Source organism: Rhamphochromis longiceps, linkage group LG7 (genome assembly GCF_057381845.1).
Source record: "Rhamphochromis longiceps isolate RC_006_pf linkage group LG7, R_longiceps_female_GT1.1, whole genome shotgun sequence".
NCBI lineage: Eukaryota > Metazoa > Chordata > Actinopteri > Cichliformes > Cichlidae > Rhamphochromis > Rhamphochromis longiceps.
Genome location: NC_140563.1, coordinates 46,361,085 through 46,384,188, shown reverse-complemented (window position 1 = coordinate 46,384,188; position 23,104 = coordinate 46,361,085). Strand labels below are relative to the sequence as shown.

The following is a 23,104-nucleotide window of genomic DNA, read 5'->3' as shown; positions in this document are numbered from 1 at the left end:
TATATTTGATTTAAAAACGTTTTCTTTTTTTACTGACTTCGTCCGAAAATAAGGTTTCATAAAGCTTTTATTCCCCCCTTTGAAGTTATGCTTCTACCACCTCCATCTCGGTTGTTTAAATTTCCCAGGATTCGATTAAAGATTCTCAGAGTACCATATCTTTTTCTTAAAATTACTAATATAAAAGAGATATCGGGGAAAGACAAAAAAACGTGAATTATTCCTTTAAAATGAACTCAATGAACCCCCTGTGCAAGGTAAAGCTTTATATACACTTCAGTTCAGTTAACATTTATGAGACTAAAATATTTAAGTATAATTTCCTGAAGAAAAAAAATAGATAGACAGATAGATAGATACGTAGACGTAGACCTCTGACGTAGACCAGATTTATTTTCAGTTCATTTTTCTGTTTAATTGTTGTTGTTTTCTGTTTTTTAATCTAAAATATTATTCCATAAAATACTGAAAATAAAAAAGTGTCAATTAAATACATTGTCTCTCTTACCATTGTAGTTTATTGTAAGGGGATTACCCTTACAATAAACTACAGTGGTTAACAGATTTATTAGACTATACCACCCAGAGTAAAGTTTACGTGAGAGTTGCCCTAATATTAACAGTATTGCTAATCACTAAAATCATATTTTATGTTTCTGTAATGGTTAATACACAAGTATGCACTAGATCTCTATTTAAATATTAATATTTCTATTTTATTGCTAAAATATTTTGATTGTCACCCGTGAATTTTCTAATTTTAAGATTATAAATTGAAGTTGTATACTTCATGAACAGAAAACTTTGTTTTTAGTGGTTGAAAGTTCACAACATTATGATAAAAATTCATGTTTTTAACAGGTGTTCTAATAAATTTCCTAAGTGCTGCAAATATGTTTTATAACTAAGTTCAGTGTGTGAAAATTAGGTGTGGTCATTCTTGTGTTTTGGGAGTATAGCTTCACTGTGTTTTTGAGGCTGTTATGAGGCGTGTTGTAGTGCAGATGGAACTGAAAGAAGATTCACAAACACAATTTATTTTTTTCATCTGAAAAGATACACTTGATTATGCTGTCTCACCTACTACTACTACTACTACCACTACAACATCAGTGGGGTCTTCTCCATGCAGCTTACAATGAACTTTTTTTTTATTTCAACCTATAACAATTATCATTGAACTAAAACGAAATTTTAGAATGTTGTCGCCACCTGGTGGACAGAGGGAGCGTCGCACGAAGTCACTGAATGCCATTCTTGCCATCATGTGATTGCTATCCGGTTGTTCAGTCTGACGTCACTAGCCGTGTCTGGGTCTAAACTCCGCTGCAGGTCCATATATCAAACGATCACTATGGCATTACTGAGAGTTGAAAAACTGTCTAAAGTCTTTCATCTTTAATAAAATGATCAGCCTTCTCCTCTACCAGGTGTAACAATTGAGTTTAACATCCAGGCATCCATGAAAACGGAATTTATGACATTTAACGGAGTTAGAAGTTAGCAGGGAGTTAGCTCGCTAGCTTCCATCTAAATACAATATAGCATGTCCTGACTGCGGGTTTTGGAAACAAATTAAAACGTACAGCTTTCTTATCACTTCCAACATAAATGAAGACAGAAAACTAAACAGCAGTGATGTTTGTAGGGTTACTGAAGTTTGGCGAGCTTGTATATAATGATGTGCTACGTGACCACTAGCGACACAGCTATGTTAGCATAATATAAACAAGCTAACTTTTTTTTCACTCGATAAAAGTTAACGTGAGTGTTCTCGGTGGTCCGGTTGTTCAGTCTGACGTCACTAGCCGTCACTAGCACAGAATGTGTTCATTTTCCAATGAAAATTGACTCTTTTTGTTATATTAACTTAGATGTAATTTTCATAGATCTGATTAAACTTAGATAAAAAATGCTGTAAACCAAACCACCTAACATCTATCTAAATCTAGCAAGAAACGTATAAGCACAAGTTTAAAGGTGGTATTTTTCATGTACGAGTTCAGATACCATATAGGCCTCATATACAGTCCTTTGTTCTAAGTTTTTCTCTCTAGGTGCCTCCGGGCCCAGTAAACACAGCCCCCCCCCCCCCCCCCCCCTCTACTGGTGTGTGCTAGCATAAAACAAGCTAAAGAATATAAACAGAAGAAATCGCAGTTTTAAATAAATGTTTCTATGCTTTGAGGAGACATTGTCATAGATCACATTTACTATTTTCCAGTCACATATCAGGGAGAGTCAGTTTTCTCAGATATTGGTAAATGTGAGATTTTACATTAGCACCCTAAAATATCTTTTCCGTTAGCATTTTTAACACGGTTAGCATTAGCTTAGTAATGTAAAGTTAGCTCTAAATAGGCATAGCTGTTTTAATGCGTTTTCCTCTTTCACAGTAATAGTCCCCGTTAATATTTTTAATTTGAAATTAATAAAATATACAGAGAATAAGGTAAATTTATGACATATAGTTATTAAGACAAATCATTGATGTATTGCTAGAATACTAAATTCTTGTTATATTAAAAATAATCTGTTTCGACTTTCTCATTGTTGCGGGCAGCAATGTAATCTTAGTCCAGATCAGTTTAGTTTATTTTGTAAATAAGAAGAACATGTAATAAAGTGTTTTTCCAAATGCTAAAAGAAAAATATCGTGTAAATAATGTGTTGCATAAGACGCAACGTCCTCACAACTCTTTTGAAAATAGGAAGTGGTGTTTTGTGTCGTTTTGTGTCGCTTGATTTTCTTTTTTTTAACCAGCTCTCAGCTCCGTGAACGTTCACTACCGAGTGGAGCGCAGCAGAGAGCAGTCAGCCCGTCGTGTCTCTACCCGAGGCCGGATGGTAAAATCCAACCTCCAGCGGATCCTAAACAGTCATTGCTTTGCTCGCGAGAAAGAAGGAAAAACGCAGCCTCTTACTATCATGGCGAATTTGAGTAGCGGTATTTGTGACATGATTGGGAAGTAAGTACCATCACCTCGCCTAAGCTAACGGCTAATCGCGATGTGGGGGGAGGGGTGGCTAAGCTAGCGGCCCACCAGAAAAGCGGAAGTAAATAGCATTTAAGTAGAACGCAGTATCATCAAATACCCTTTAGGTCACACTTTTTTGTCTGTTGTGTTTTTAATATTCTTTTAAAAACTCTTATATTGAAAGTACGTAGGCTTGTTGTGTGACCCCGAGAAGCAGTTTAACCAGCATTAGTTAACGTTAGCCGCAGACGTCGTTGAACTTGAGTTGCGTCACTGCAGTTAGCAAGTAGGCAGCATTTAACAGTTAATCGCTTTGTCAAAGAAAGTAAAAAGAAAACACGCAATTTAATACATCATGTTGTGAAATACGTGCCGACAACGTAAACTGATATCCTTCTTGAATGAAGCAGATCTTTATACGGCAGCTGTCGTGTGACATTGTTAATGCTTAAAACTCGCCTCATCGGGCTGTGCGCATTGAAACAGGGAAACAACGCTAGTCCCGCTGTTCCCGTAAACATTTGGTGGCCCCAGATAAATAAAGGACGGAAGCGAGAGGTATGATACCACTAGACTGATTTTAAAAAGGTGAACACGTTTTGCTGACTTTGCCATCGTGAGCTGACTCGGTAAATTATTACGCAACTGCCATTTTACTGAAGGTGACGTGAGAAGATTACTGTACACAATGATGGACGTACCATTATAAATGCGCACGCGTATAACACTGTAACCGAAGAGGACGCTCAATACTAAAGACTTTTTGGGGTGGTTTTTATCATTTGGTGTCAAATTTCTAAATGACAGACAAAATATAGGATAGAAGTTCTATTAAGTAGTCATTAGAGTATTAATTTATGTCACAGCTACTGTACGTACTACTGAAATATCTCTGAAATATTTAAAATTCTTATTAAATCGTTCCTTTTTGTCTAATCACTCTCAATTTGAGATTGTTCTTTTACTTTTTTTTTTTTTTTTTTTAAGTAAAATAAAGAGTCAGAATTTCCTTAGTTTTTCTTCAGTTCCTGCTCCTTAATTGTGTGGATGTGATGCTACTTTTGTATTCACACTAAGCAGAGTAGAGTGTGAATAAAGCAGTGCTTTATCTAACATCAGATTTAAGTTTAGCCACAAGGTCAGGAGGTCAGCCCTCTGCTCCTCTAGTCTTACATGTTGAAGTGTCCTTGGGCAAGATCCCGAACACCAGTTTCCCATGGTGCCTGTATTGTAGTGTGAGCTAGACAAAGATGCTTGTTATAGGAAAGCCCTTACTGTGTTCAAAGTTGGTAGAAAAGTGCTATTTAATTGGGGGGAACAAATAATAAGGAGCAGATGATTTAATCAATATTGTGAAAAGTAATCAGGCTCAGCTTACTAGTGATCACTAAGTTATTGTATTGATAGGCAGTCATGTTACACAATCATCTATAACAAAAGGCCTACTTTGATCAATGCTTTGTTCTCAAAGAAGTTTGACCTGTCAGTGTAACACACCACAAGATGGTGTTAATCTATGAGTTTGCATCACAGCACGTAAAGGTTTAGTTTGTGGATTTGGCCGTTTGACTGTATTAAGCTGTTAATTTAAACTAGGTGAATTAACCACACTCAAACTGGAGCTTGAGAGTACAAATCCACGTTTGCACTTTTAAAAGCAAACGCTTGTGGCTGTTTGCCTCCCACTTCATCCTTCTGCTTTGGTGTGCTGGCTCCTTTAGATGCTTTGTAAACATAGTGCCATTGTTGTGGGAACTGAAACTGTAAATTATTTAAAAGACCAGACCTGCTGGTGTTTGTTTGTAGCCTTTGCTAGTTTAGTTTGTCAAAACCTTTTTGGTAAGCATAATTTCTAATCTTGTGTTTGTTTTTAAGATAATTAAACTTCACAATATTAAAAAAAAAAAATCAGCATATCAGTGTGATCAAACACTGTAAGAACAAGAACTTCCTTTGAGATGAGTGTGCCCAGTGCAACAGTGGTTTGGGTTATCTGTATCCTAGGGTGTTAAGGTGTAGACACAGCAGCTGCTTCACAGTTCAAACAAAACAGTTGCACGTGACCCATCGGGGTTTTGTTGGCTCCGCTGTGTGCCATAAACATCCTCTATAATTCATTGGTAGGAATAAGAGCCTGCAGGTAGTTTTCAGTAGCGCACAATGTGAAATGCTTCACAAAATCCTCAAAAAGAAAAAATTCCAGGAAATGAATTTCTGCTCCTCTTCTTTGAACACACAGGCCGAGTATGTGTTTTTCTGCAGTCCTGTGACATGTATGTGCCTGTACTTGCACGAAAGATCCCTCACAAAGTAAGGGTGCAATTTGTGTGACTACATTTTCTTTGTCTGCTCTGCCTGCAGCCTTTCCCTGCACTGTAGTAGTACCCGCGGCCCGGGGCCTCTGTGGTGCTCCTGATGCCCCTCTCCCACCCCTGAAGATCCCAGGTGGGCGAGGGAATGGCACACGGGATCACACTCCTTCAGCTCGACTGCTCTACTCAGTAAGTTGGAAGAAATGCCACTTTGTGCAGTGTTTTCAGGGGTTAATATAATAATGTGATGTCACAGACTGCTGTTTTCACGTGTGGTGTTTCTAAATTCCAGGATCGAAAGTTGACTGTAACGGAGGAACCGCCAGGGAACGGTCGCCCTGGGATACTCCACTTCCAAAGTCGTCCTACCGTTACCAAGACAATACAGTGGGATGCTGTCCTAAGCAGCAGTGCACTCTACGTGGAGATACCTCTGGACCCTCTTCCTGATGGCAGCAAGGAGAGGTGAGGCCTGATTAGCAGCAATATGCAGAAAATACCTGCAGATCTCCAGGTTGGCAGATGTGAGGTGCCTCATGAGCAGTCACAAGCAATTAAAGTTAGAATAATTGGTGTGTGCATTTTATGATTATGATTGGACCCTGGCGCCTTTGCACGCTTTAAACTTTGATCTGTTGTAAAATCACATTTTTGCTGACCATGAAACATAGCAGGCGAAACCAAAAGCACAGCGTATACAGAAATCAGGAAAACTCATCTAATCCTCTGAGGATAAGCTCCAGATTCAGTGAGAAAGTCAATTGTGGTTGAGCGTGCTTCTTGCAGGCTTGTTTTCCATTTTCTAAGCTAAGCTGCCCTATTTTCTCCCTGCAGTTTCGCAGCTCTCTTGGAGTATGCTGAAGAACATCTGAAAGTCGTTAGCGTGTTTGTCTGCTTTTACAAGAACAGAGATGATCGTGGTATGTGCCAACAGCGTTTTTTCTTTTTCTTCACCTATTTGACTCTGTGTCCACCCTGTAAGACAATGTTAATTTGGACTTATGTATTTTCAATCATTTTAATGTGTCCACCTTCTCATTCCAGCTAAACTGGTGCGTACCTTCAGTTTCCTGGGCTTTGAGATTGTGAAACCAGGCCATGCCCTCGTCCCACCTCGACCCGACGTTTTCTTCATGGCCTACAACTTTGACAGGGACTCCTCAGACGAGGAGTAGCCCGCCGGACAACCTCCCCTGCTTACGTCTTTTGTTTTCCTTACTATTGTATGGTTTCCCCCATTCAGTCGCAGCTTACTCACATACTGTCTGTGTTAAACCCTGGGCTGTAGCTCTGTATGCAAGTACTCACCTCCCCATGCTTTTTGTGTTTAAGGGAAGCTGTGTGTCTTCTGTTTTCAGCATCTATCCTTTGAGGGGTTTTTTTGTTTTATGTTTTTTCATAGTGTTTTCCATTTAGTCGTTTTAAAAGGAGGGATTTTCTTTTTTGACTTAATGCAGTTGTCATGGCTTTTAGGTTAAAGTCTTTATTTCCTTTCACAATTGAGTTGGAGCAGTCTTTTGTTGAATGTACAACAAAAAAAGTCATCAGGTTTACACTCGGGTACTCCAGCTTTCTTTTGATTGGCTAAAAAAAAAAGACATTAAACTTCTCCCCATATCTCTATGTCCACCCCCCCTCTCTGAATTGATTTGAAAAAAAAAAACCACCTTTCAGCAGGACCAGTTTCATTTTGCAGCACCAATATCCTTCTGGTAATATTGTGGATTTGGAAACTTTTAAGCCACACTCCTGATAATTGGTACTTTAGAGCTGGATAATGAATCCATTTCAAGTAGAAGTGGAGCGAAAAAAGATGAAAGCTACTGCATGTGTCTGATGTAAGTGCTTCAGTTTCAAGTTAAACATCTTGTGGAGCATATTGGTACAAAACGCAAAAAGGAAAGTGAATAATCCAAAGTGCTTTTGCTTCTTTCTGCCATGTAGATCTGACAATATTGTGAAAGTTTGTTTTTGAAGGATGTAATGTTTGGATTTTTCTTTTTCTCAGATAAGCATTCCTTTTTAACTACTTTATTTTCATGATAGTATTGAATTTGTTGTTCACCTGCATAGTGGTACCTGTTGTGCTTCTGTGATAATAAAACAACAAAACTGATCATTGGCCTTTGTATTTGTTTATCCAATGCTTTTAAATTCAGCTGTGGTGTCTTGAGTTTTTAGCAGCTGTATTTTGTAGGTAATTTTTATGCCAAATATGATTGTGGGAGATGCTTTAATGTTTCTGTACATTTTAAATATCATATACCTTTGTTTGACCTAGTCATGTTAAAACTAGGCTACATCATAATGCAATTTGTGCTGCTCGCACAAATATATATGCAGCGATGAAGACATTGAGACTGTGAAATACACTTGTACCACCAGGAGGCTCCACGGCACTCGATGTGATTTTTAGCCCGTTAGATGGCTCCACAGATCAGCCAGGTTTTCCTTACAATTTTGTAGAACGGCCTTCAAGTAGTTTGCGTTTCATAAGTTGGGTTTCTATTATGTATCCGATTTTAATGTGCGTAAGTTTCCTATGACAATTATTATACTGAATTGTGTATTTCTTCTGTAACCCTGTAATGATGCACTTTCCGTCTGAGTTTTAATCTTAGTCAACAGTAATTTTAAAGTTTAGCAATTGCACGTGTGAGACGTGCAGTTGCTAAACCCTTCTGAAGGTTACGTCCTTATCGCCTTTATTTCCGTCACACCTTCATTTCAGTAAGATGGTGTGATGAACTTGGGTTGACTCACACGTGTGTACTCTGTACTGTTACCTTGCAGAGGAACCATTTGCATGTTAAGTGTTCACAGTGTGTGGTTTACTAAAATTAGCTTCAAGGCCATGGACTCCCATGGTACACCCACAGGTGATTGCACTGCTCTTGATTAACATTATCATACCTGTAATCTCAGGTTTGTGGTCTGTAATGTATTTTATTGTTGGATATTTCACTTGAATTCTCTTTTATTTGTGTGACTCTACTTGGAGTGCAAAAACAGGACCCTGCAGGCCTACCATTGTTTTTCTGAATGCATGTATAAAAGGTATGGATAAAAAAAAAACTTATCATTTATGACCCTTAGTCGTGAACGAGACAAACTAATGGAATTTGTAAATGTTTGCATTTACAAATCCTTTCAGTACTATAGAATAAAATTTCTACAAAGGTGTAATCTGTTTTTAAATGGCAAATTGTAAAATATATACTGCTAAAAAATTAAAAACGTTTTAGTCAGAGTACAGCATCAAGTCAATTAAACTTGTAGGATATTGATCTGGTCTGCTGGTTCTTAATCAGATTCAGCCGCTTTAGGGTTAATGAAGTTAACAACAGGTGCACTAAAGGGCTAACAATGAGACAACCTCCAAAACAGGAATCATTTTAAAGGTGGAAGCTACTCACACTCTTCACCTTTTGTTTTTTTCCCCACATATTTTGCATTTGACTAGGGTCAGTATCACTACTGGTGGCATGAGGTGATACCAGGACCCTACAGATGTTGCACATAGTCGCACTCCTCCAGGATGGCACAATAACATGTGCAGATTGGCAGAAGGTTTGCTGTCTCCCAGCACAGTCTCAAGATCATGGAGCAGATTCCAGGAATCAGCCAGTTACTCTAAAAGAGCTAGATGGGGCTGTAGAAGGCCCTGAACCCATCAGCAGTACTGCTATCTGCCCCTTTATCCAAGGAACAACAGGACAAGCAAAGCCAGAGCCCCATAAAATGACCTCCAGCACACAACTGGTGTGAAACAGACTTCACGATGTCCTCTAGTGGGCCCTGTGCTCACTGCCCGGCACCGCGGAGTCTGATTGGGATTTGCCATAGAATACCAGAATTGGCAGTTCCATCACTGGTGCCATGTGCTTTTCACTGATGAGTGCAGGTTCACCCTGAGCACGTGTGATAAGTGTGAACTTGTCTGCAGAAGTTGTGGAAAACGTTAACGTTACCCACTGCCAGTCCCTGCCAGTGCATTGTGTCCTGGGTTCCTCCTGATGCACGACAATGACCGCTCTCATGTGGTGAGATTATGCAGGCAGTTCCCAGAGGATAAAAGAACAGATACCATTGACTGGCCCCCCACACTCACCTGACCTAAACCCAACAGAACACATCTGGGAGGTTATGTTTTGGTCCACCTGACGCACCAGGCTGCACCTCTAGACTGTCCAGGAGCTCAGTGATGCCCTGGCTCAGATCTGGACCAAACCATCACTTAAAGGCAAACTTAAAGATTTAGTGCTAAAAATTTGTAGACACAAAGCTTAAATCATCTCTTTTTCCTGTTTCTTGTTAACAGTAGAAAATGGTGATAAAGTGTTGATTTAAGTTACATAATTCCTTTTCAATATGGCAAAGAGAAGACTGCCTTTTCAGATTTTATTCTGGAAGAAAGAAAGAAAGAAAAATAACCAGGTGACATAGTACCTCATCCAGCTGACAATCAATCACAATTTACAGATTATTGCCCATAAACTGACAAGCACAATTTTGATGAAGACCCATTAAGTGATCACAGCAAACATTTCTAAAATCAGAAATGACTAAACTACATTTTAACCCCTGAAATGTGGCAAAAATGGCTCAAATGGGAGTAGGTGCTAATATTCAGATGGCCAGTCTTCCTAAGGGTAGCTTGCATTAATTGGAATTGTATCAAGTATGAAATGCTGTAGTGAAATTTCAAGTCTTATCTGTATTAGAGCTTTTGAACTCTAGTATAATCTTCAATTTGACAGGAAACCAGTAATTTCCTCTATTGGTGCCCTACATTGTTAAATAATTAAATACATTCGGTTGTCAAGACATCTATAGTGTCATGGGATTTACACTCACTTGCCACTTTATTATGTACTAAAATGGACTCCCTTTGACTTCAGAACTGCTTTAATTCTCTGTGGCAAAGATCTCCCATTCCTCCACATCCCAAAGGTGCTCATATGCATTGAGATCTTATGACTGTAGAGGAAATTTCACTGTAATGTTTAAGAAACTATGATCCTGCTGAGAGCAGCCATCAGACAGTGGGTACACTGTGGTCATAAAGGGATGGGCACGGCCAGTAAGAGTACTCAGAAATGCTGTGGTTTAAACGAGGCTCAGCTTTTCTGTTTACACACCACTCTGCATTTAATCATTAGTTATTAATCTCTGGCTCTCTTCCACAGTGTGTCTGTTGTCCAGTCCTCCTCTCCTCAGCCCCAACAGGCACGCCAGACAGCCGCCTCTCCCTGAGCCTGGTTCTGCTGGAGCTTTCTTCCTGTTAAAAGGGAGTTTTTCTTTCCCGCTGTCACCAAGTGCTTGTTCAAAGGAGTTCATCTGATTCTTGGAGTTTTCTCTGTATTATTATAGAGATTCTGCTTTATAATATAGAAAGCACCTTGAGACGACTGTTGTTGTGATTTGGTGTTATAAAAACAAAACTGAACTGAATCGAGCTGATACTAAGGGGCCCAAAGCTGAGAAAATATCCCCCAATTCATTACATCATCACCACCAGCCTGAACTGTTTACACAAAAGCAGAACAGATCCATACTTTTATTTAGTTACTGAAAATTTCTGACCCTACTGTCTGTGGCAGCAGAGATAGAAAATCATCAGACCTGCAACATTTTTCCAGTTTTGGTGAGCATGTGTGAACTGTACCCTCAGTTTCCTGTTCTTACCTGACAGGAATGGCACCTGCTGTGACTTTTCTGCTGCTGTAGCTCATCTGCTTCAAGGTTTGACATGCATTCAGAGATGCTGGTCTCCTTACCTTGGTTGTAATGACTAATTATTTGAGTTACTGTTGAGCTTCGAGCCTTCAGCTCAAAGCAATCTGGCCATTTTCCTCTGACCTCAACAAGGAGACTGATTGGATATTTGTTTTACCTGCAAAACAGTCAGATGGATTTACTGACTGTTTTATTTTGAATATATAAATCTAACTATAATAACAAAATACATTATAAGCAGTAAAAAGCAGAGCTTGAAGAAGAATAGGATGAAGTTTACACTGTGTTTATCCTACCTCGTTAATACAAAAAAAAAAATACTATTACAAAGCATTGCTTTCTTGAATCCAAATATTTAATAGGTACATATCAAGTAATATCATGACATGTATAAAATTTCAGATCACAATATGAAGCAATAAAACTCCTCAGACTGGCGTTTGCTGCAAATGTTTGAAGTCGCCAACATAAAAAAAATGACTAATGATTAAAACAGAAGCAACTAAAATGGCTGAGTAAAAAAAAAAAAAAAAAAAAAAGGTGTGCAGACACAGATAATAGTAAGCATTCTAGGAAAATCAAATGTGACTTCTTAAACTTTTTTTCTCTTCAACAGAGTGCAATAAAGAAACGAAACAAAAAAAAACACAGCACTGAAGCAAAGCGTCCACAAGACGTCTAAAAGTTGTTAGTACTGTAGGTTCACGGAGGGCAGGAGACAGTGGAGTGAGAGGAGGAGGAAGCAAAGGTCACGGCAGAGAAAGAAAGGAGGGGTATCAGCTTGCCAGTCAATGCAAGAAGAAATAAATCTGAACAATATTAAGCAACAGTGGAAGTAATGCACATCACAGTTAGCTTTAAAGACCATAGTAGCATCTGTACTTGCATGTTAATAAAAAAGAGAAAAAAATAAACAAAAAAAAAACCCAACAAAAAAAGAAAATCCTGAATGATTGAGCAGAAACAAGGACATCACCACATACAAACAGCCTGCCAATGAAGGGGGGGTTCGAGGGGGAGGGGTCAGACAAGAAGACAGCGTTCACCTCTGATCTGAATGTCAGCAGAGTTTTAAAAAAAGAAAAAAGCTGAGGCTGCCCTCGTCTCAGCTTTACGCAAAACACGTCTGTGCCTCGAAGGCCTTTGCACCTTAAGGGCTACATCTTTCCCACAAAGCCGACTCGGATGCACGAACCGAACGTCAGTGCTCCAGGTGACCTCTGTCCGAGACTGCGCCGCTGCTGCTCTCCGTGAGGCGTTTGTTAAAGCTGCTATCAGACCTGCCAACCCTGGACATTTTAAAGTACCATATCAGCACTGGAAAGAGGTGCGAATCTGCCTCCTGCGCTCACAATTAAAGCAACACCTTTTTAAAGTATGATACTGTCAGAGGGCACAGAGGCTTCTGAATTCAATGTCAACAAAATATCTGATGAAAGGCAACAGCAGAAAAAAATAACACAAGGTAAGTGAACATGGGGGTGAGGATGTGCTGTTTTTGGGTCCAACAGGTGATGACAGGACTGTTACCACGTGTTACTATGCAGCCAAACATACAAATAAAGAACAAGAAGTTCAATAACAATTGGGGATTAATGTGATTTATGGTCAAACATTGAAAGAAAGAAAAAAACCCAAACAACTTATAAGTAAGAATATTTTTGAGTGTCAGTAGTATCCTGGACTAGGTATTGTTATAGTGTCTCAAACTCAAAGAAGCTAATGATTTATGCAGTGCACTCCAAGTGCTTTTAGTAGTCTAGTTTAACATCAGGGATGGGTCGCTAAATATATATTTAAAAAAAAACAAAACTTTTTTTTTTTTATTTAAAAAAAGCATTTTAAAAAAGTAGTTTTCCAAAATAGAGGAGAATAACATCATGCTGGACACCTCCAGAGCTCTCCACCGACCATTAACTAACAGGTAGAACAGCAGCAGATGAACAATAAAGACCAGCCAGCTTTATGTGAAGGCCTTCTTGAGTGCAGGGACACCAGTCACTGAAACAGAAGTGCATCTAAAAACTCTTTAGTCTTTTATTCCTGTAACATCAAAGCATTCGTTGAAAAACACCAGAACATATGGACCTGACATACCAGGACAGTTTTGTCGATGTCATCTGACTTAATAAGTACAACCGTGAACCAGAACTATATTTATAATCCTCCGCGTGTGACGTTTAACACATTTCTGACACTGCTGGACTTTTTGGTGCTTCTGAAGAAGTTTCAACAGTGTGTTTGTTCTATCTCGTGTTCAGGCACAAATCACCAGCCGAGGTTACTTTTTAAAAGCAGACTCCTGCAATCTTTGCCCATAATCGGCCCTGTGGCCTTGTGTCTTTATTAAAGCAAATGGCTTTTCTGACTCGACGTAAAACGTAAAGAGGGGACTCACTGGTGCGTCTCATCAGTATGTAAAATTTGCAGCTTTGTTGGAACCATAAATTTTCCAGCACTCTAAACAAACTGGATGCAGTTGCCAATTTGTGTTCCCTGCCAATACAAGGAAAGTTACCCCTGGTGAGACATCTGCTATTCCCGTTAGCTCAAGGCAAAGCAATGGCATTATTCCAAGTGACATTAGGAGCAGGATGTTAGCACTTGCTCCTGATTAACCTACAAAACAAGCCTGCTCCACATGTCGGTAATAAAGTGCTTCATGGGAATAAGACATAGTGTGCTTCATTATAAATGCACGTTAACAACAGATCAACTCTGTGGGCACCCTCTCAGTCAAACGACCTACTCACCTCCGCCGCCTCCTAGCACCGGCCACTTTTTATTAGCCAGCTCAGAAACGGCTCCGATTGGCTCAGTGCTTTGGTGTAAAGCTGCATGCATGGTACACAAAATGCAAACAGGGTGGCAGGAAACTAAACTCTTAACTGCTGCGCTTGTGATGTTGCCGGGGGAGAATTTGCACTCTGACGGCATAACGCAATTAATTGAACCGGTGGACAACACGGTGGAAAGGGAAAAACTGTTGAGATGGCTAGTGTGAGCGTGAGTTTGGGGACTCTTTTTTTTTTTTTTTTGTGCATTGGTTTTCGTGTGCGTTCGTGTGGCAGGAAGTTTTAAAAAATGTCCTCGGTTGATTTTTCAGGCTGGTGATGCTGATGGAGACAGTCCAAGTTCAACAGATGAGGTCAGTCCCTACTGAGGTTGTTTGTGTATGAATGATTGTATACATAAATGGCTGTATATGCAATATACATTAGCCCGTGGGTAAGTACATTATGAGTGTGCAATGCATTTTAAAGTGGAGCTCTAGGTACTTGACAGTATACGAGGGTGCACAGAATGGGTGCTTATGTGCGTGTATCCTACTTATAAACATGATTTCGACCTCATCGGCCCTTGCTGTAGCCGGGAAAGAACTGGTCGAGCAGCATCTGAAGCGTCTTGTTTTGGGTCATAACGTAGTCCTTGCCCAAGTCGTGGCGGCAGGCGGGGCAGGTGTACACCTTTGCCCGAAACGACCGTTGGAGACAGGTCTGTGAAGAGAAGGGTGAACGTTACTGTAATACATGAAGACTGTGTGTTTGTTCTCCCCCTACACAATCAGGAGCTGACTAAGCAAACTTGGTACACATGTACACCTGAGCCCCTGAAGGTTCTCATCCTCATCATATATTCTGATGTGATCATGTTGCCAAGCAACCACAGAGCAACAGGCTTAAATAAACTGTTTTTTTAAAATTATGCACCTATAACACTGCATCAAACATTTTTATTTCTCAAAAATAAAATCTAATTTATATTCGCAAGACTTCAATTGTGCGTGACATATTATGCTGTCAAGTTGCCTGGCAACCACCTAACAACAGGCTAAAACGAACTTTTTTTTTTTGCTTTCACACACCCTAAAACACCATATAATGGGCATCACAAACAAAAAACTGAAACAAAATGTGAAAAAAAAACCAAACAATTTTTTAACAAAAATAATAAAGTAATAAACTAGATTCTTGAAAAATATTAAAAGTAATATGTGATTTTGTGAATGTGGACAAAAAACTAAAATATACAATATAAAATACAGGTAACATTTTCTTATTTTAAGTATTTGTTTAATACTTGAAGTCCGATGAAGCTTTGATCAACATGTTTATACCTGTACTGACGTACTTGCTAAAATCATTCCCTCTGGCATAATACTTAAAAAGATTAAAACACTGAGACTTAAACAAACTAAACATTTCAAACAATAAAAAGCTAAACTGAAACAAGCACACCTAATGTGGAAACCTAGTGAAACAAAAAGTCAAAATGAAATAATAATCAACAAACAATAACCGCAGCATGTCCACATAATAGTTAGAAAACAAATCCTATACCTTGCAAACATTGTGTGAGCAGACAGTGGTGATGGGCTGGAAGGCCAACTCCTGGCAGCACACACACATGAAGATCTGCTCCATCTTGCGAAGGAAATTCTTCAAAAAGAAACGTCAAAGGAATGAAGGTGGGAAAGAAACAAACACACTAAAGTTGTAGCAATTTTGAATTATGGCGATGTTGCTGCCTTTTTAACCTGCTTTACTTATAAATCAACAGCAACAGACAGGCTGTAAATCTCAGTCAGTAAATCTTCTTACATCGAGAAGATTTATTATTTAGAGCACATGGAGCGAGTTGCTGTGAGATACTTAACATTTTTTATAAACATAAACCAGAGATGTGTATTGTGGTATACTAAATTTTATACCGGTCCCTCTTTAAGGTGCTCCATGGCTTCATCCCAGAGTTTCTTGTTGGCTGTGTCCTCTTGGATCAACTGCTGCTGCTGCTCTGACAGCTGGAAGGTTTCCTCTATCTTCACCCGTTTAGAAGGAGGCTCTTCCACCGGTTTTGACTCTGCTGAGAAAACAAACTAAGACTTCAGAAACAGAAGGATCTATCCTCGGAGACTAAAAATATATATATATATATTTACAGTGGTGTATGGCTAGGTAAAAAAAATATCCTAGTGGAGTTTGTGCTTTTAAATATTCATTTCCCATCTTCAAAACTGTTTCAGTGATCACACTGGTCTCACCTGTCCTCGTCTCACAATACCTTGTCTGACCTGCTTTGAGCTTCTAAAAGCACCCACCACTATCTCTTGTTGTCTTCTGCACTCCATTACTTTGTGGAGACTCCTCTTCCACATTGGCCACTGGATGCTCGTCCTCCTCCTCCTTGTCATCGCTCTCCTCTTTCTCCTTAATCTTGCGTTGCCTCCGTGGCCGCCCCCTCCCGGGATAGTGCTTACTGCGGCCGCCCCGACCGGGTCGAGCACAAGCCTCCTTCTTTGATTTGTTGGCCATGGCCGCCAAGTAGCCTGGGGGGTACTGCAGACGCACAAGGAGAGACAAAGAAGATTGAACCTAATTTTGAAAAGTAGAAATGAAGTGCACCAACAAAGGCACACGTGCCTGATTTAAGACACATATCTAACCTGAACAGCAAGGCCCAGTTTCTTGATCCTCTCCACACCTTCAGGGGTCCAAGGCGCTGGCTCCTGATCATCTCGTCTCAGCAGGTACCTCCACACCAAGTAACCGCACTTCCCGATCTCTGGCCAGTACTTTACCACCTACGAGCCGCCATCAACCACAGCAAATTTCATTCAAAAAAAAAGTGAACTGAAGTTTTGAAGCAGCTCTGACTTAAGACGGGTGACAAACGGTTTCTAAGACAGAAGAAGATGAAGATTTAGAAGCGCAGTGTTAGTTATAGAAACACGGCTGTAATAGGATCCCATATAGCTTGAAAGGCAGCTTTTAAAACTTCAATCATTCTGTAAGTTTGTACACAACCTGCACTCTATATCGACACTATTTTATGCAGTGCTGCTTGCAGTAAGCAGATGTATTTCTGGTGGACAAGATTTGGCGATACCTTGTAAATGCCATCGTAGCGGTTTCCTTCTTCGGGAGCATACTTGCTAATGCGGCGACCTTTGGAGCTGCGGACCACTCGTACAGGTTTTCCTGCTCGCCAGTTCCTGGACTCTGCTCCGTCTTTGTCATTCAGAGGTGCATCGCAGTTTAAGGCCAGTGCCCTGAAGGGGTCGGGCAAAACAGAATTATCTTTATTACATGTGAGAATTACAAGAAATGATGGCTTAATGGTTGAGAAATCCTTATTTCAGTACAGAAATAAGGATTTATTTACTAATTAAAAATCGAGACAATGAATGTGAAGGCTATACTTCATGTTGTTATTTAAATCAAGAGATTAAAGCAAATAAACCTGAAGCGAGGCAGCTTTCATATTAAGAAGCATGGACATCAGAAACAACCAAGTGCCCCACCTGTTCATGTGAGTCAGCGTCTGGTCAAAAGAGTGCTCTCCGATCCGTTTGTTTCCTGAGAGGTCACGACCCCCGCTGCCCGTGTAGGTGAACTCGTCTCCCCGGTCCTACCACAGATCACAGTGACCATAACATCACGAACAGCAGGCAAACGTGCAAGATTAACAATAAACTAGCACGGGGAGAGAAACATTATAGGACCCACCACTTCATCTTCAAAGCCTCCAGCCAGCACCAGCGAATAGGAGCCATCGTTACTGCGCCCGTGGATGCCGCCGACATGTGGCCTGTGAACCCCTGCCTCGCTCACCTGAGGGGGATACACGGAAGGAGAAACAGAAGTGCAGAGTGAGGCATGATTTTTCTTTAAATGTTCAAAATATATCTGATTATCATGCAATGTTAAAAAAACAATAACGCCAGCTAACCTGAACTCTAAACTTCCAAGTGGTACCAACAGGAACACCAGGAATGGGTCCATAGTGGTTTGAAGGAACAATAGTGCATTCTTTAGTACGCCCCACACAGGCCATACCCTGCAATTATATGAAGAAAGAACAAAGATGTGCACAAAAAAATACCAAAATGAGCACAAATGCCTTTATATTGCATTCGTTTAGCACAGCGGTCATGCAAATATCAAATGTACAGTAGCTTAATCAGCAGTTATATTTTAACAGCGATCAGCATCCCATTTAGGTGGCATATACGGTTCTTGAAAGTCAGAATGCAAGACAGCTTTTGCGAGGAAAAGCGTTTTATTTTAAGGGTTCTAAAATCGTGTTAATAAGAAAAGTCAAGTATAAATGCTGCATGACTCAGGGCGCATAAATGTGCCCAAACACACAAGCCAGGCTGTTTTCAATTAGTCCACCGAGAAAGGGAGCATTCTGGTAAAGAAAGGAGTTATTTTCCACTGGCAGTTCCAGGAAAGTGGCTAAGTCATGCTTAATGGCATTGTTCACATTACACACACCGCGGAGCAGAGCGTCAGAGAGACAGCAAGGCCAGGATGGAAACAGGCCATGAGAAGAATCTGAAGGGATTTTGAGGAAAATATTTAACAGCATGCTTAGATCAGATTCAAATTAAATAAGCAACTAAGTGAGCGGGAGAAGTCTCCCTGTCTCATTTTCTGTTTCAGCAGATACAAGGATGCAGTTGTTGCTTTGCCAAGTAGGAAGTTTAAATGCGACCTTCTAACGCCTTGAAAAAGTGAATGGAGCAAATTCACACTCATTATAATAATCAAAACCCTTCATAATCAATAACACATCAATAGGCGATCGTCTAGCCTGTGATGAGAAAATGTCTGACACTTCATTCACTTTTTTTTTTTACCTCTCATTTACACAATGGTGCCATTTTTTTCTGTTGTTTTAGATTAAATTGTGAAGCAAAGCGGTGTGATTTGGAAAATAAATCTATAGCACAGAGCATCACTGCTAACTTTTTGCCCTTCACTTGAGCCGCAGCTACCAAACGCTGCTCAGAATATATAATTACATATTCTACTCATACATATTTATATATCCACAGCACTTAACAAATTTATTAGACCTTCACATAGTGTAAGGTTTGTGCCACAGCTGCCCTAAATTTAACAGTAGGCCTACTGGTAATTACCAAAAAAAATTTCTTTTTAATGTTTCTGTAATGGTTAATGCACCAGAATGTGCAAACCTTTTAATCAAAATGCTAGTTTTAGCTGACATATGATAAATTAATATATTTTAGATATTATATATGTAGTTCTGGTTGCATATACAAATTTACTGCACTAAAAAAAAAAAAGCAAAAATATAGTAAAGCAGATTATTATTTTCTGACTATGAAGCCAAATTTGTGCATATATACTAATGTGCAAGTTGACTATATACACAACTCAATTGGCCATATTGTAAAAAAAAAAAAAAAAAGATCCTTCACTTTATTTATTGAAGTGTTTTGTGAATCAACACCTTTGACAAAGTGGCATTATAAACCAGGACATTAAGGCATCCAAAAATACTAATAATTGACTAATAACAACTGACTAATAGGCAAATATTTAAAAAAAAAGACAAAAACATGAACAAATGTCGCTGATATATGCAGTGCACCAAACTGCAGTGACTCATCAGACCAGCCAAACAACAGCTAGCGTTAGCTCAGAGCGCCGGTAAATCACAGAGTGTGGAGGAGCAGCGGCAAAAAACAAACAGATCGTTGATTAGGATTGAGGATTAAACGTTCAACAGTTCACCGTCTGTAAGGTAACCACAGCGTATCTGCACCTGTGCTCCGTCACACCAGAGTAGAAATAAGACCTCCTTGCCACTACTAAAAAGTCAGTGACTGCTCTGTGATTGGATTGAATTTCTATTCTGTTGGATTGACTAAAATCACTCTCACACAGATCTGCGAAGGTTTACAAGTAATTGTCATTTCTACACAAAGACAGACTGCCAACACTAGGGCTGAACGATATATCGCATTTGCGATAATATCGCGACATGATCAAGTGCAATTTTCTAACCGCAAAGGCTGCGATTATACTCTGGACATGTCCAAATTCATGGGCTGCATCCTCCTGAGGCCGCATTTGTAGACCGATTACGTCACAGCGACGCGCCGAAGGCTGTCCAAATTACTACCATATCCCAAAATTCATAGCGCGGCCCAGCCAAACTCCAGTTTCCAGCAATGGCGGCCGCTACTAAGTTTTAAAATTACTCATACTAATCTTTCTGGGTCACAAAATAAACTTTTAACATATTTTCAGGCGAGAAAGTAGTTGTGTAAACATCAAATATCTGCTCGGTTTATCAAGATATCCCATATTTGCAAAAGTGCTTCGACGTTTTCAGAGGCGTCTGCTACCCACCAGCTCGACAGCTAGCCGGGAGCTCGAGGGTTACTGATGCGGCCGAGAACGGCACAACTCCCGGCACATCATTTTCAGATCACCGCGGAGTTTCGCTGCTCGGGTTAAACGTAATATATAAGTCACTTAGACAACCTAAAAATGTTATTGTTGGGCTTTTTTCAGTGTTTTGTTTGTTCGTGAGTAAATCGGTTTGGCTGAGATTAAAGTTATTAGATTAGATAAAATAAAACTATTAATCCCCCGGGTGGGTTCCTCCTTGGTTTTCACACAGCTGACTAAACGTCAAACAGAAAACTTATTAAACAGAAGTATGAGACAGTCGAGAATTTACACCAGTGTCTGGTTATATTTTAGATAGCAAGAAGCAGACGGCCGAGTTTATTAAACTCCACCGAGACAGCGGTGACGCTAATCAGAACTAGACCGTCCAATTTCACGCCTTTAAACTTTAAAGGCGTGTTTGTGTGTGTGTTTATACAATTGCTATTATGTTTGCACTTTATGTGTAATGTTACTGACTGCAGAGATCAGTAAGATGTGTGTATTTTTTATTTATTAGTTTTATTTATTTAATATTATTTTTTAATTGAATGACTGTCTAGTAGTTCACAGATGTCGAAAAACTGAGTGTGGTAAAGCCACTGATTTTTTTTATGTATATTTCTGCAATCTGCACATTGTACTGACTTTCATTTTAATGTTTACACCAGGGTTCCTTGTCAGCACTTTATGCTCAGATGTTTGTAAGCTAAAAATAAACTATTGTGTATGTTCAAATATACTGTTGTGATTGAAGAAGTTAAATAAAAATGTCAGTCATCAATTCATGCATCACCTCATGTCATCATAACAGAGGTCTGTCTTCCAGGAAAGAACAGTTTAAAATTAATGTAATATAGTATTGGCCATACTATATGATGTATTGCTTGTCTTTGTTTAATAATACAGAAGACAAAGACCTTAAAAAATAATCGCATATCGCATCGCAATCGCAATATTGGGGCAAAAAAATCGCAATTAGATTATTTTCCATAATCGTTCAGCCCTAGCCAACACACAGTCTGAGAGAGTCTCAGATTGTAAATAATGAATGTGAATTTCTGCTTAATGCACAGTTCTGTGTATGTTGACAGTAACAGACTTGAAATTTTCACCAGTTTCTCTCAGTTACTAATCACATTACCACAAACAGATTGCGTGCAATTTAACCCCATTCAAAATTGCCTGACACCATGTTATTGTCGTTTCATTGCTGCTTTGCACCGAAGTTGCTTTGAAGACGGTAGCTGACCGTCCGTGAGTGGTGGCAGACCCGGTCCCCATCTTTGAAGAGTGTGACTATTGTTGCATCAGTGACTCACCCCAACTCAGCGGGTTTGGTGTGGAATGCGAGTCTTTTGGTGTACGAGAGGAGTAACCACAGTAGCATAAAAATTAATGCCTTTAGCAGCAGTAACCTTTATTTTCTCAGCTGTAAAGTGTGTAACCACGCTGCAGTGTAGTTGTTGCTAATAGTGAAAAAGCTGTGATAAACTTTCAAGTGAAACCAATCATGTCTGTTTAGACCGCTTGGCCATTTACAGTATTATCATCTGCCTGTTTTTGACATGACAATAAATTTTAAATTCAATATTAGAGACAAAATCAGTATATTGTGACTGAAAGACTGAATTTATAAAGTCACTTTGGGATGGCGGCATAAAGCTTAATAAATGCTTAACTTATAATACATTATATCTACTGCTTATTAAAAGGCTACTTTTGGCTGCTCCCTTTTATCCCAAGGGGTCTCCCCCAGCAGATGGATCTGCATGTTTGATTTGGCACAGGTTTTACACCGGATGTTCTTCCCGATGAAATGCTCCCATTTATCCGGGCGTAGGAACAGCACTGTGTAAGCTAGCTTGTGAGCCCCACTGAGGCTATGTGTGTGTCTCAAACCAGGAATCTTTGGTGTGTAAGGTGATTGTGTTAACCACAACACTATGGAGCCACATGTATGAGACGTTCAATAAAACCTTATAAATGGAGTATGTCTGTTACGTGAAAACTTAATTTGAAACAAGCTACTTTGTCTCTGATCAAACATAATGCAACATACACAACAGACAATAACTGACAGCAAACATGTAAAAAGTAAACTGAAGAAAAGGCAGCTTGGATTAAGTGAATGAAATACAACGATGTTTGCTTGCATGGCCTTAGCTTTCTTCTTATAGCAGTTTGTCGTAAGGTCATTGAGTAAACTGAAACGGTGTGAAGAAAAAAAACAATTGTGTCTCACTAAAACAAAAATAAAACCTTCACCTTAAAAACGTGAAAGCTACTGCACAAAACTACGTAAAACAACATAAAACTATACTGTAAATATATTTAATTTTAGTCTGGAGCGCCGCAGACCTCATGGCCTGTCTGGTGAGACTTTCATGCACATGCTTACAGAAACTCAGAGTGTCTAAAGTGTTTTGCTTTGTTAATTTCTTCTATCTCACTTATGACAAAGATCACAGCTATTATAATAATGAATAAAAAATTTAAGCTAACACCGAAGCTACTAAACTAAAACTAATTTTTTTTCAGACTTCAAAGACTAAACAAACTATCAAACTCACAACAGAAATGAACTGTAAGGAAACAAACATTAAAGTAAAGTAAGTCATGTTAAAACATTATGAACATTTCTATGTAAATATACTGTTTCCATTATAAAATGTACTACACTGGAAGCATAAATGTTCACCGTTAGTGTAGGAGCCATTCTTGGGTTAATACCTTATGTGGTCACTAGAGGTCACCTTTTTCTGTTTTGATTATGTAATGTAAAGGTATTTAAGGTAGACGCACGTAATCGGCGTCAGGTGTGTCATTGAGAAGGCAAACAGTTTGTGACCGTTGCGCTGTTATG

General features: G+C 39.4%; 2 protein-coding genes across 4 annotated transcripts in view; one reads left to right on the top strand and one right to left on the bottom strand.

Annotated features, from left to right (window-relative positions):
* Positions 1-2,776: 2,776 nt before the first annotated feature.
* Positions 2,777-7,406, top strand: oaz1b (ornithine decarboxylase antizyme 1b). Its single transcript, XM_085413912.1, is given in 6 exon segments — positions 2,777-2,969; positions 5,340-5,391; positions 5,393-5,479; positions 5,583-5,755; positions 6,125-6,210; positions 6,335-7,406. Coding segments are annotated over 6 exon segments (654 nt in total). The 5' UTR covers positions 2,777-2,844; the 3' UTR covers positions 6,466-7,406.
* Positions 7,407-11,476: 4,070 nt separating this feature from the next.
* The window catches only part of uhrf2 (ubiquitin like with PHD and ring finger domains 2), a 51,067-nt gene continuing 39,439 nt past the window's right edge, over positions 11,477-23,104 (bottom strand). For 2 of the 3 annotated variants that reach the window (XM_085413909.1, XM_085413910.1), the window contains 9 exons: positions 17,759-17,866; positions 17,536-17,640; positions 17,331-17,437; positions 16,916-17,078; positions 16,473-16,610; positions 16,128-16,365; positions 15,741-15,892; positions 15,370-15,468; positions 11,477-14,526 (listed from right to left, as the gene is read on the bottom strand). In XM_085413909.1, the coding sequence (XP_085270035.1) occupies positions 14,380-14,526; positions 15,370-15,468; positions 15,741-15,892; positions 16,128-16,365; positions 16,473-16,610; positions 16,916-17,078; positions 17,331-17,437; positions 17,536-17,640; positions 17,759-17,866 (1,257 nt within the window). In that variant the 3' untranslated portion in view covers positions 11,477-14,379. The remainder of the gene's footprint in view (positions 14,527-15,369; positions 15,469-15,740; positions 15,893-16,127; positions 16,366-16,472; positions 16,611-16,915; positions 17,079-17,330; positions 17,438-17,535; positions 17,641-17,758; positions 17,867-23,104) is intronic. The other variant, XM_085413911.1, reaches the window with a different exon arrangement.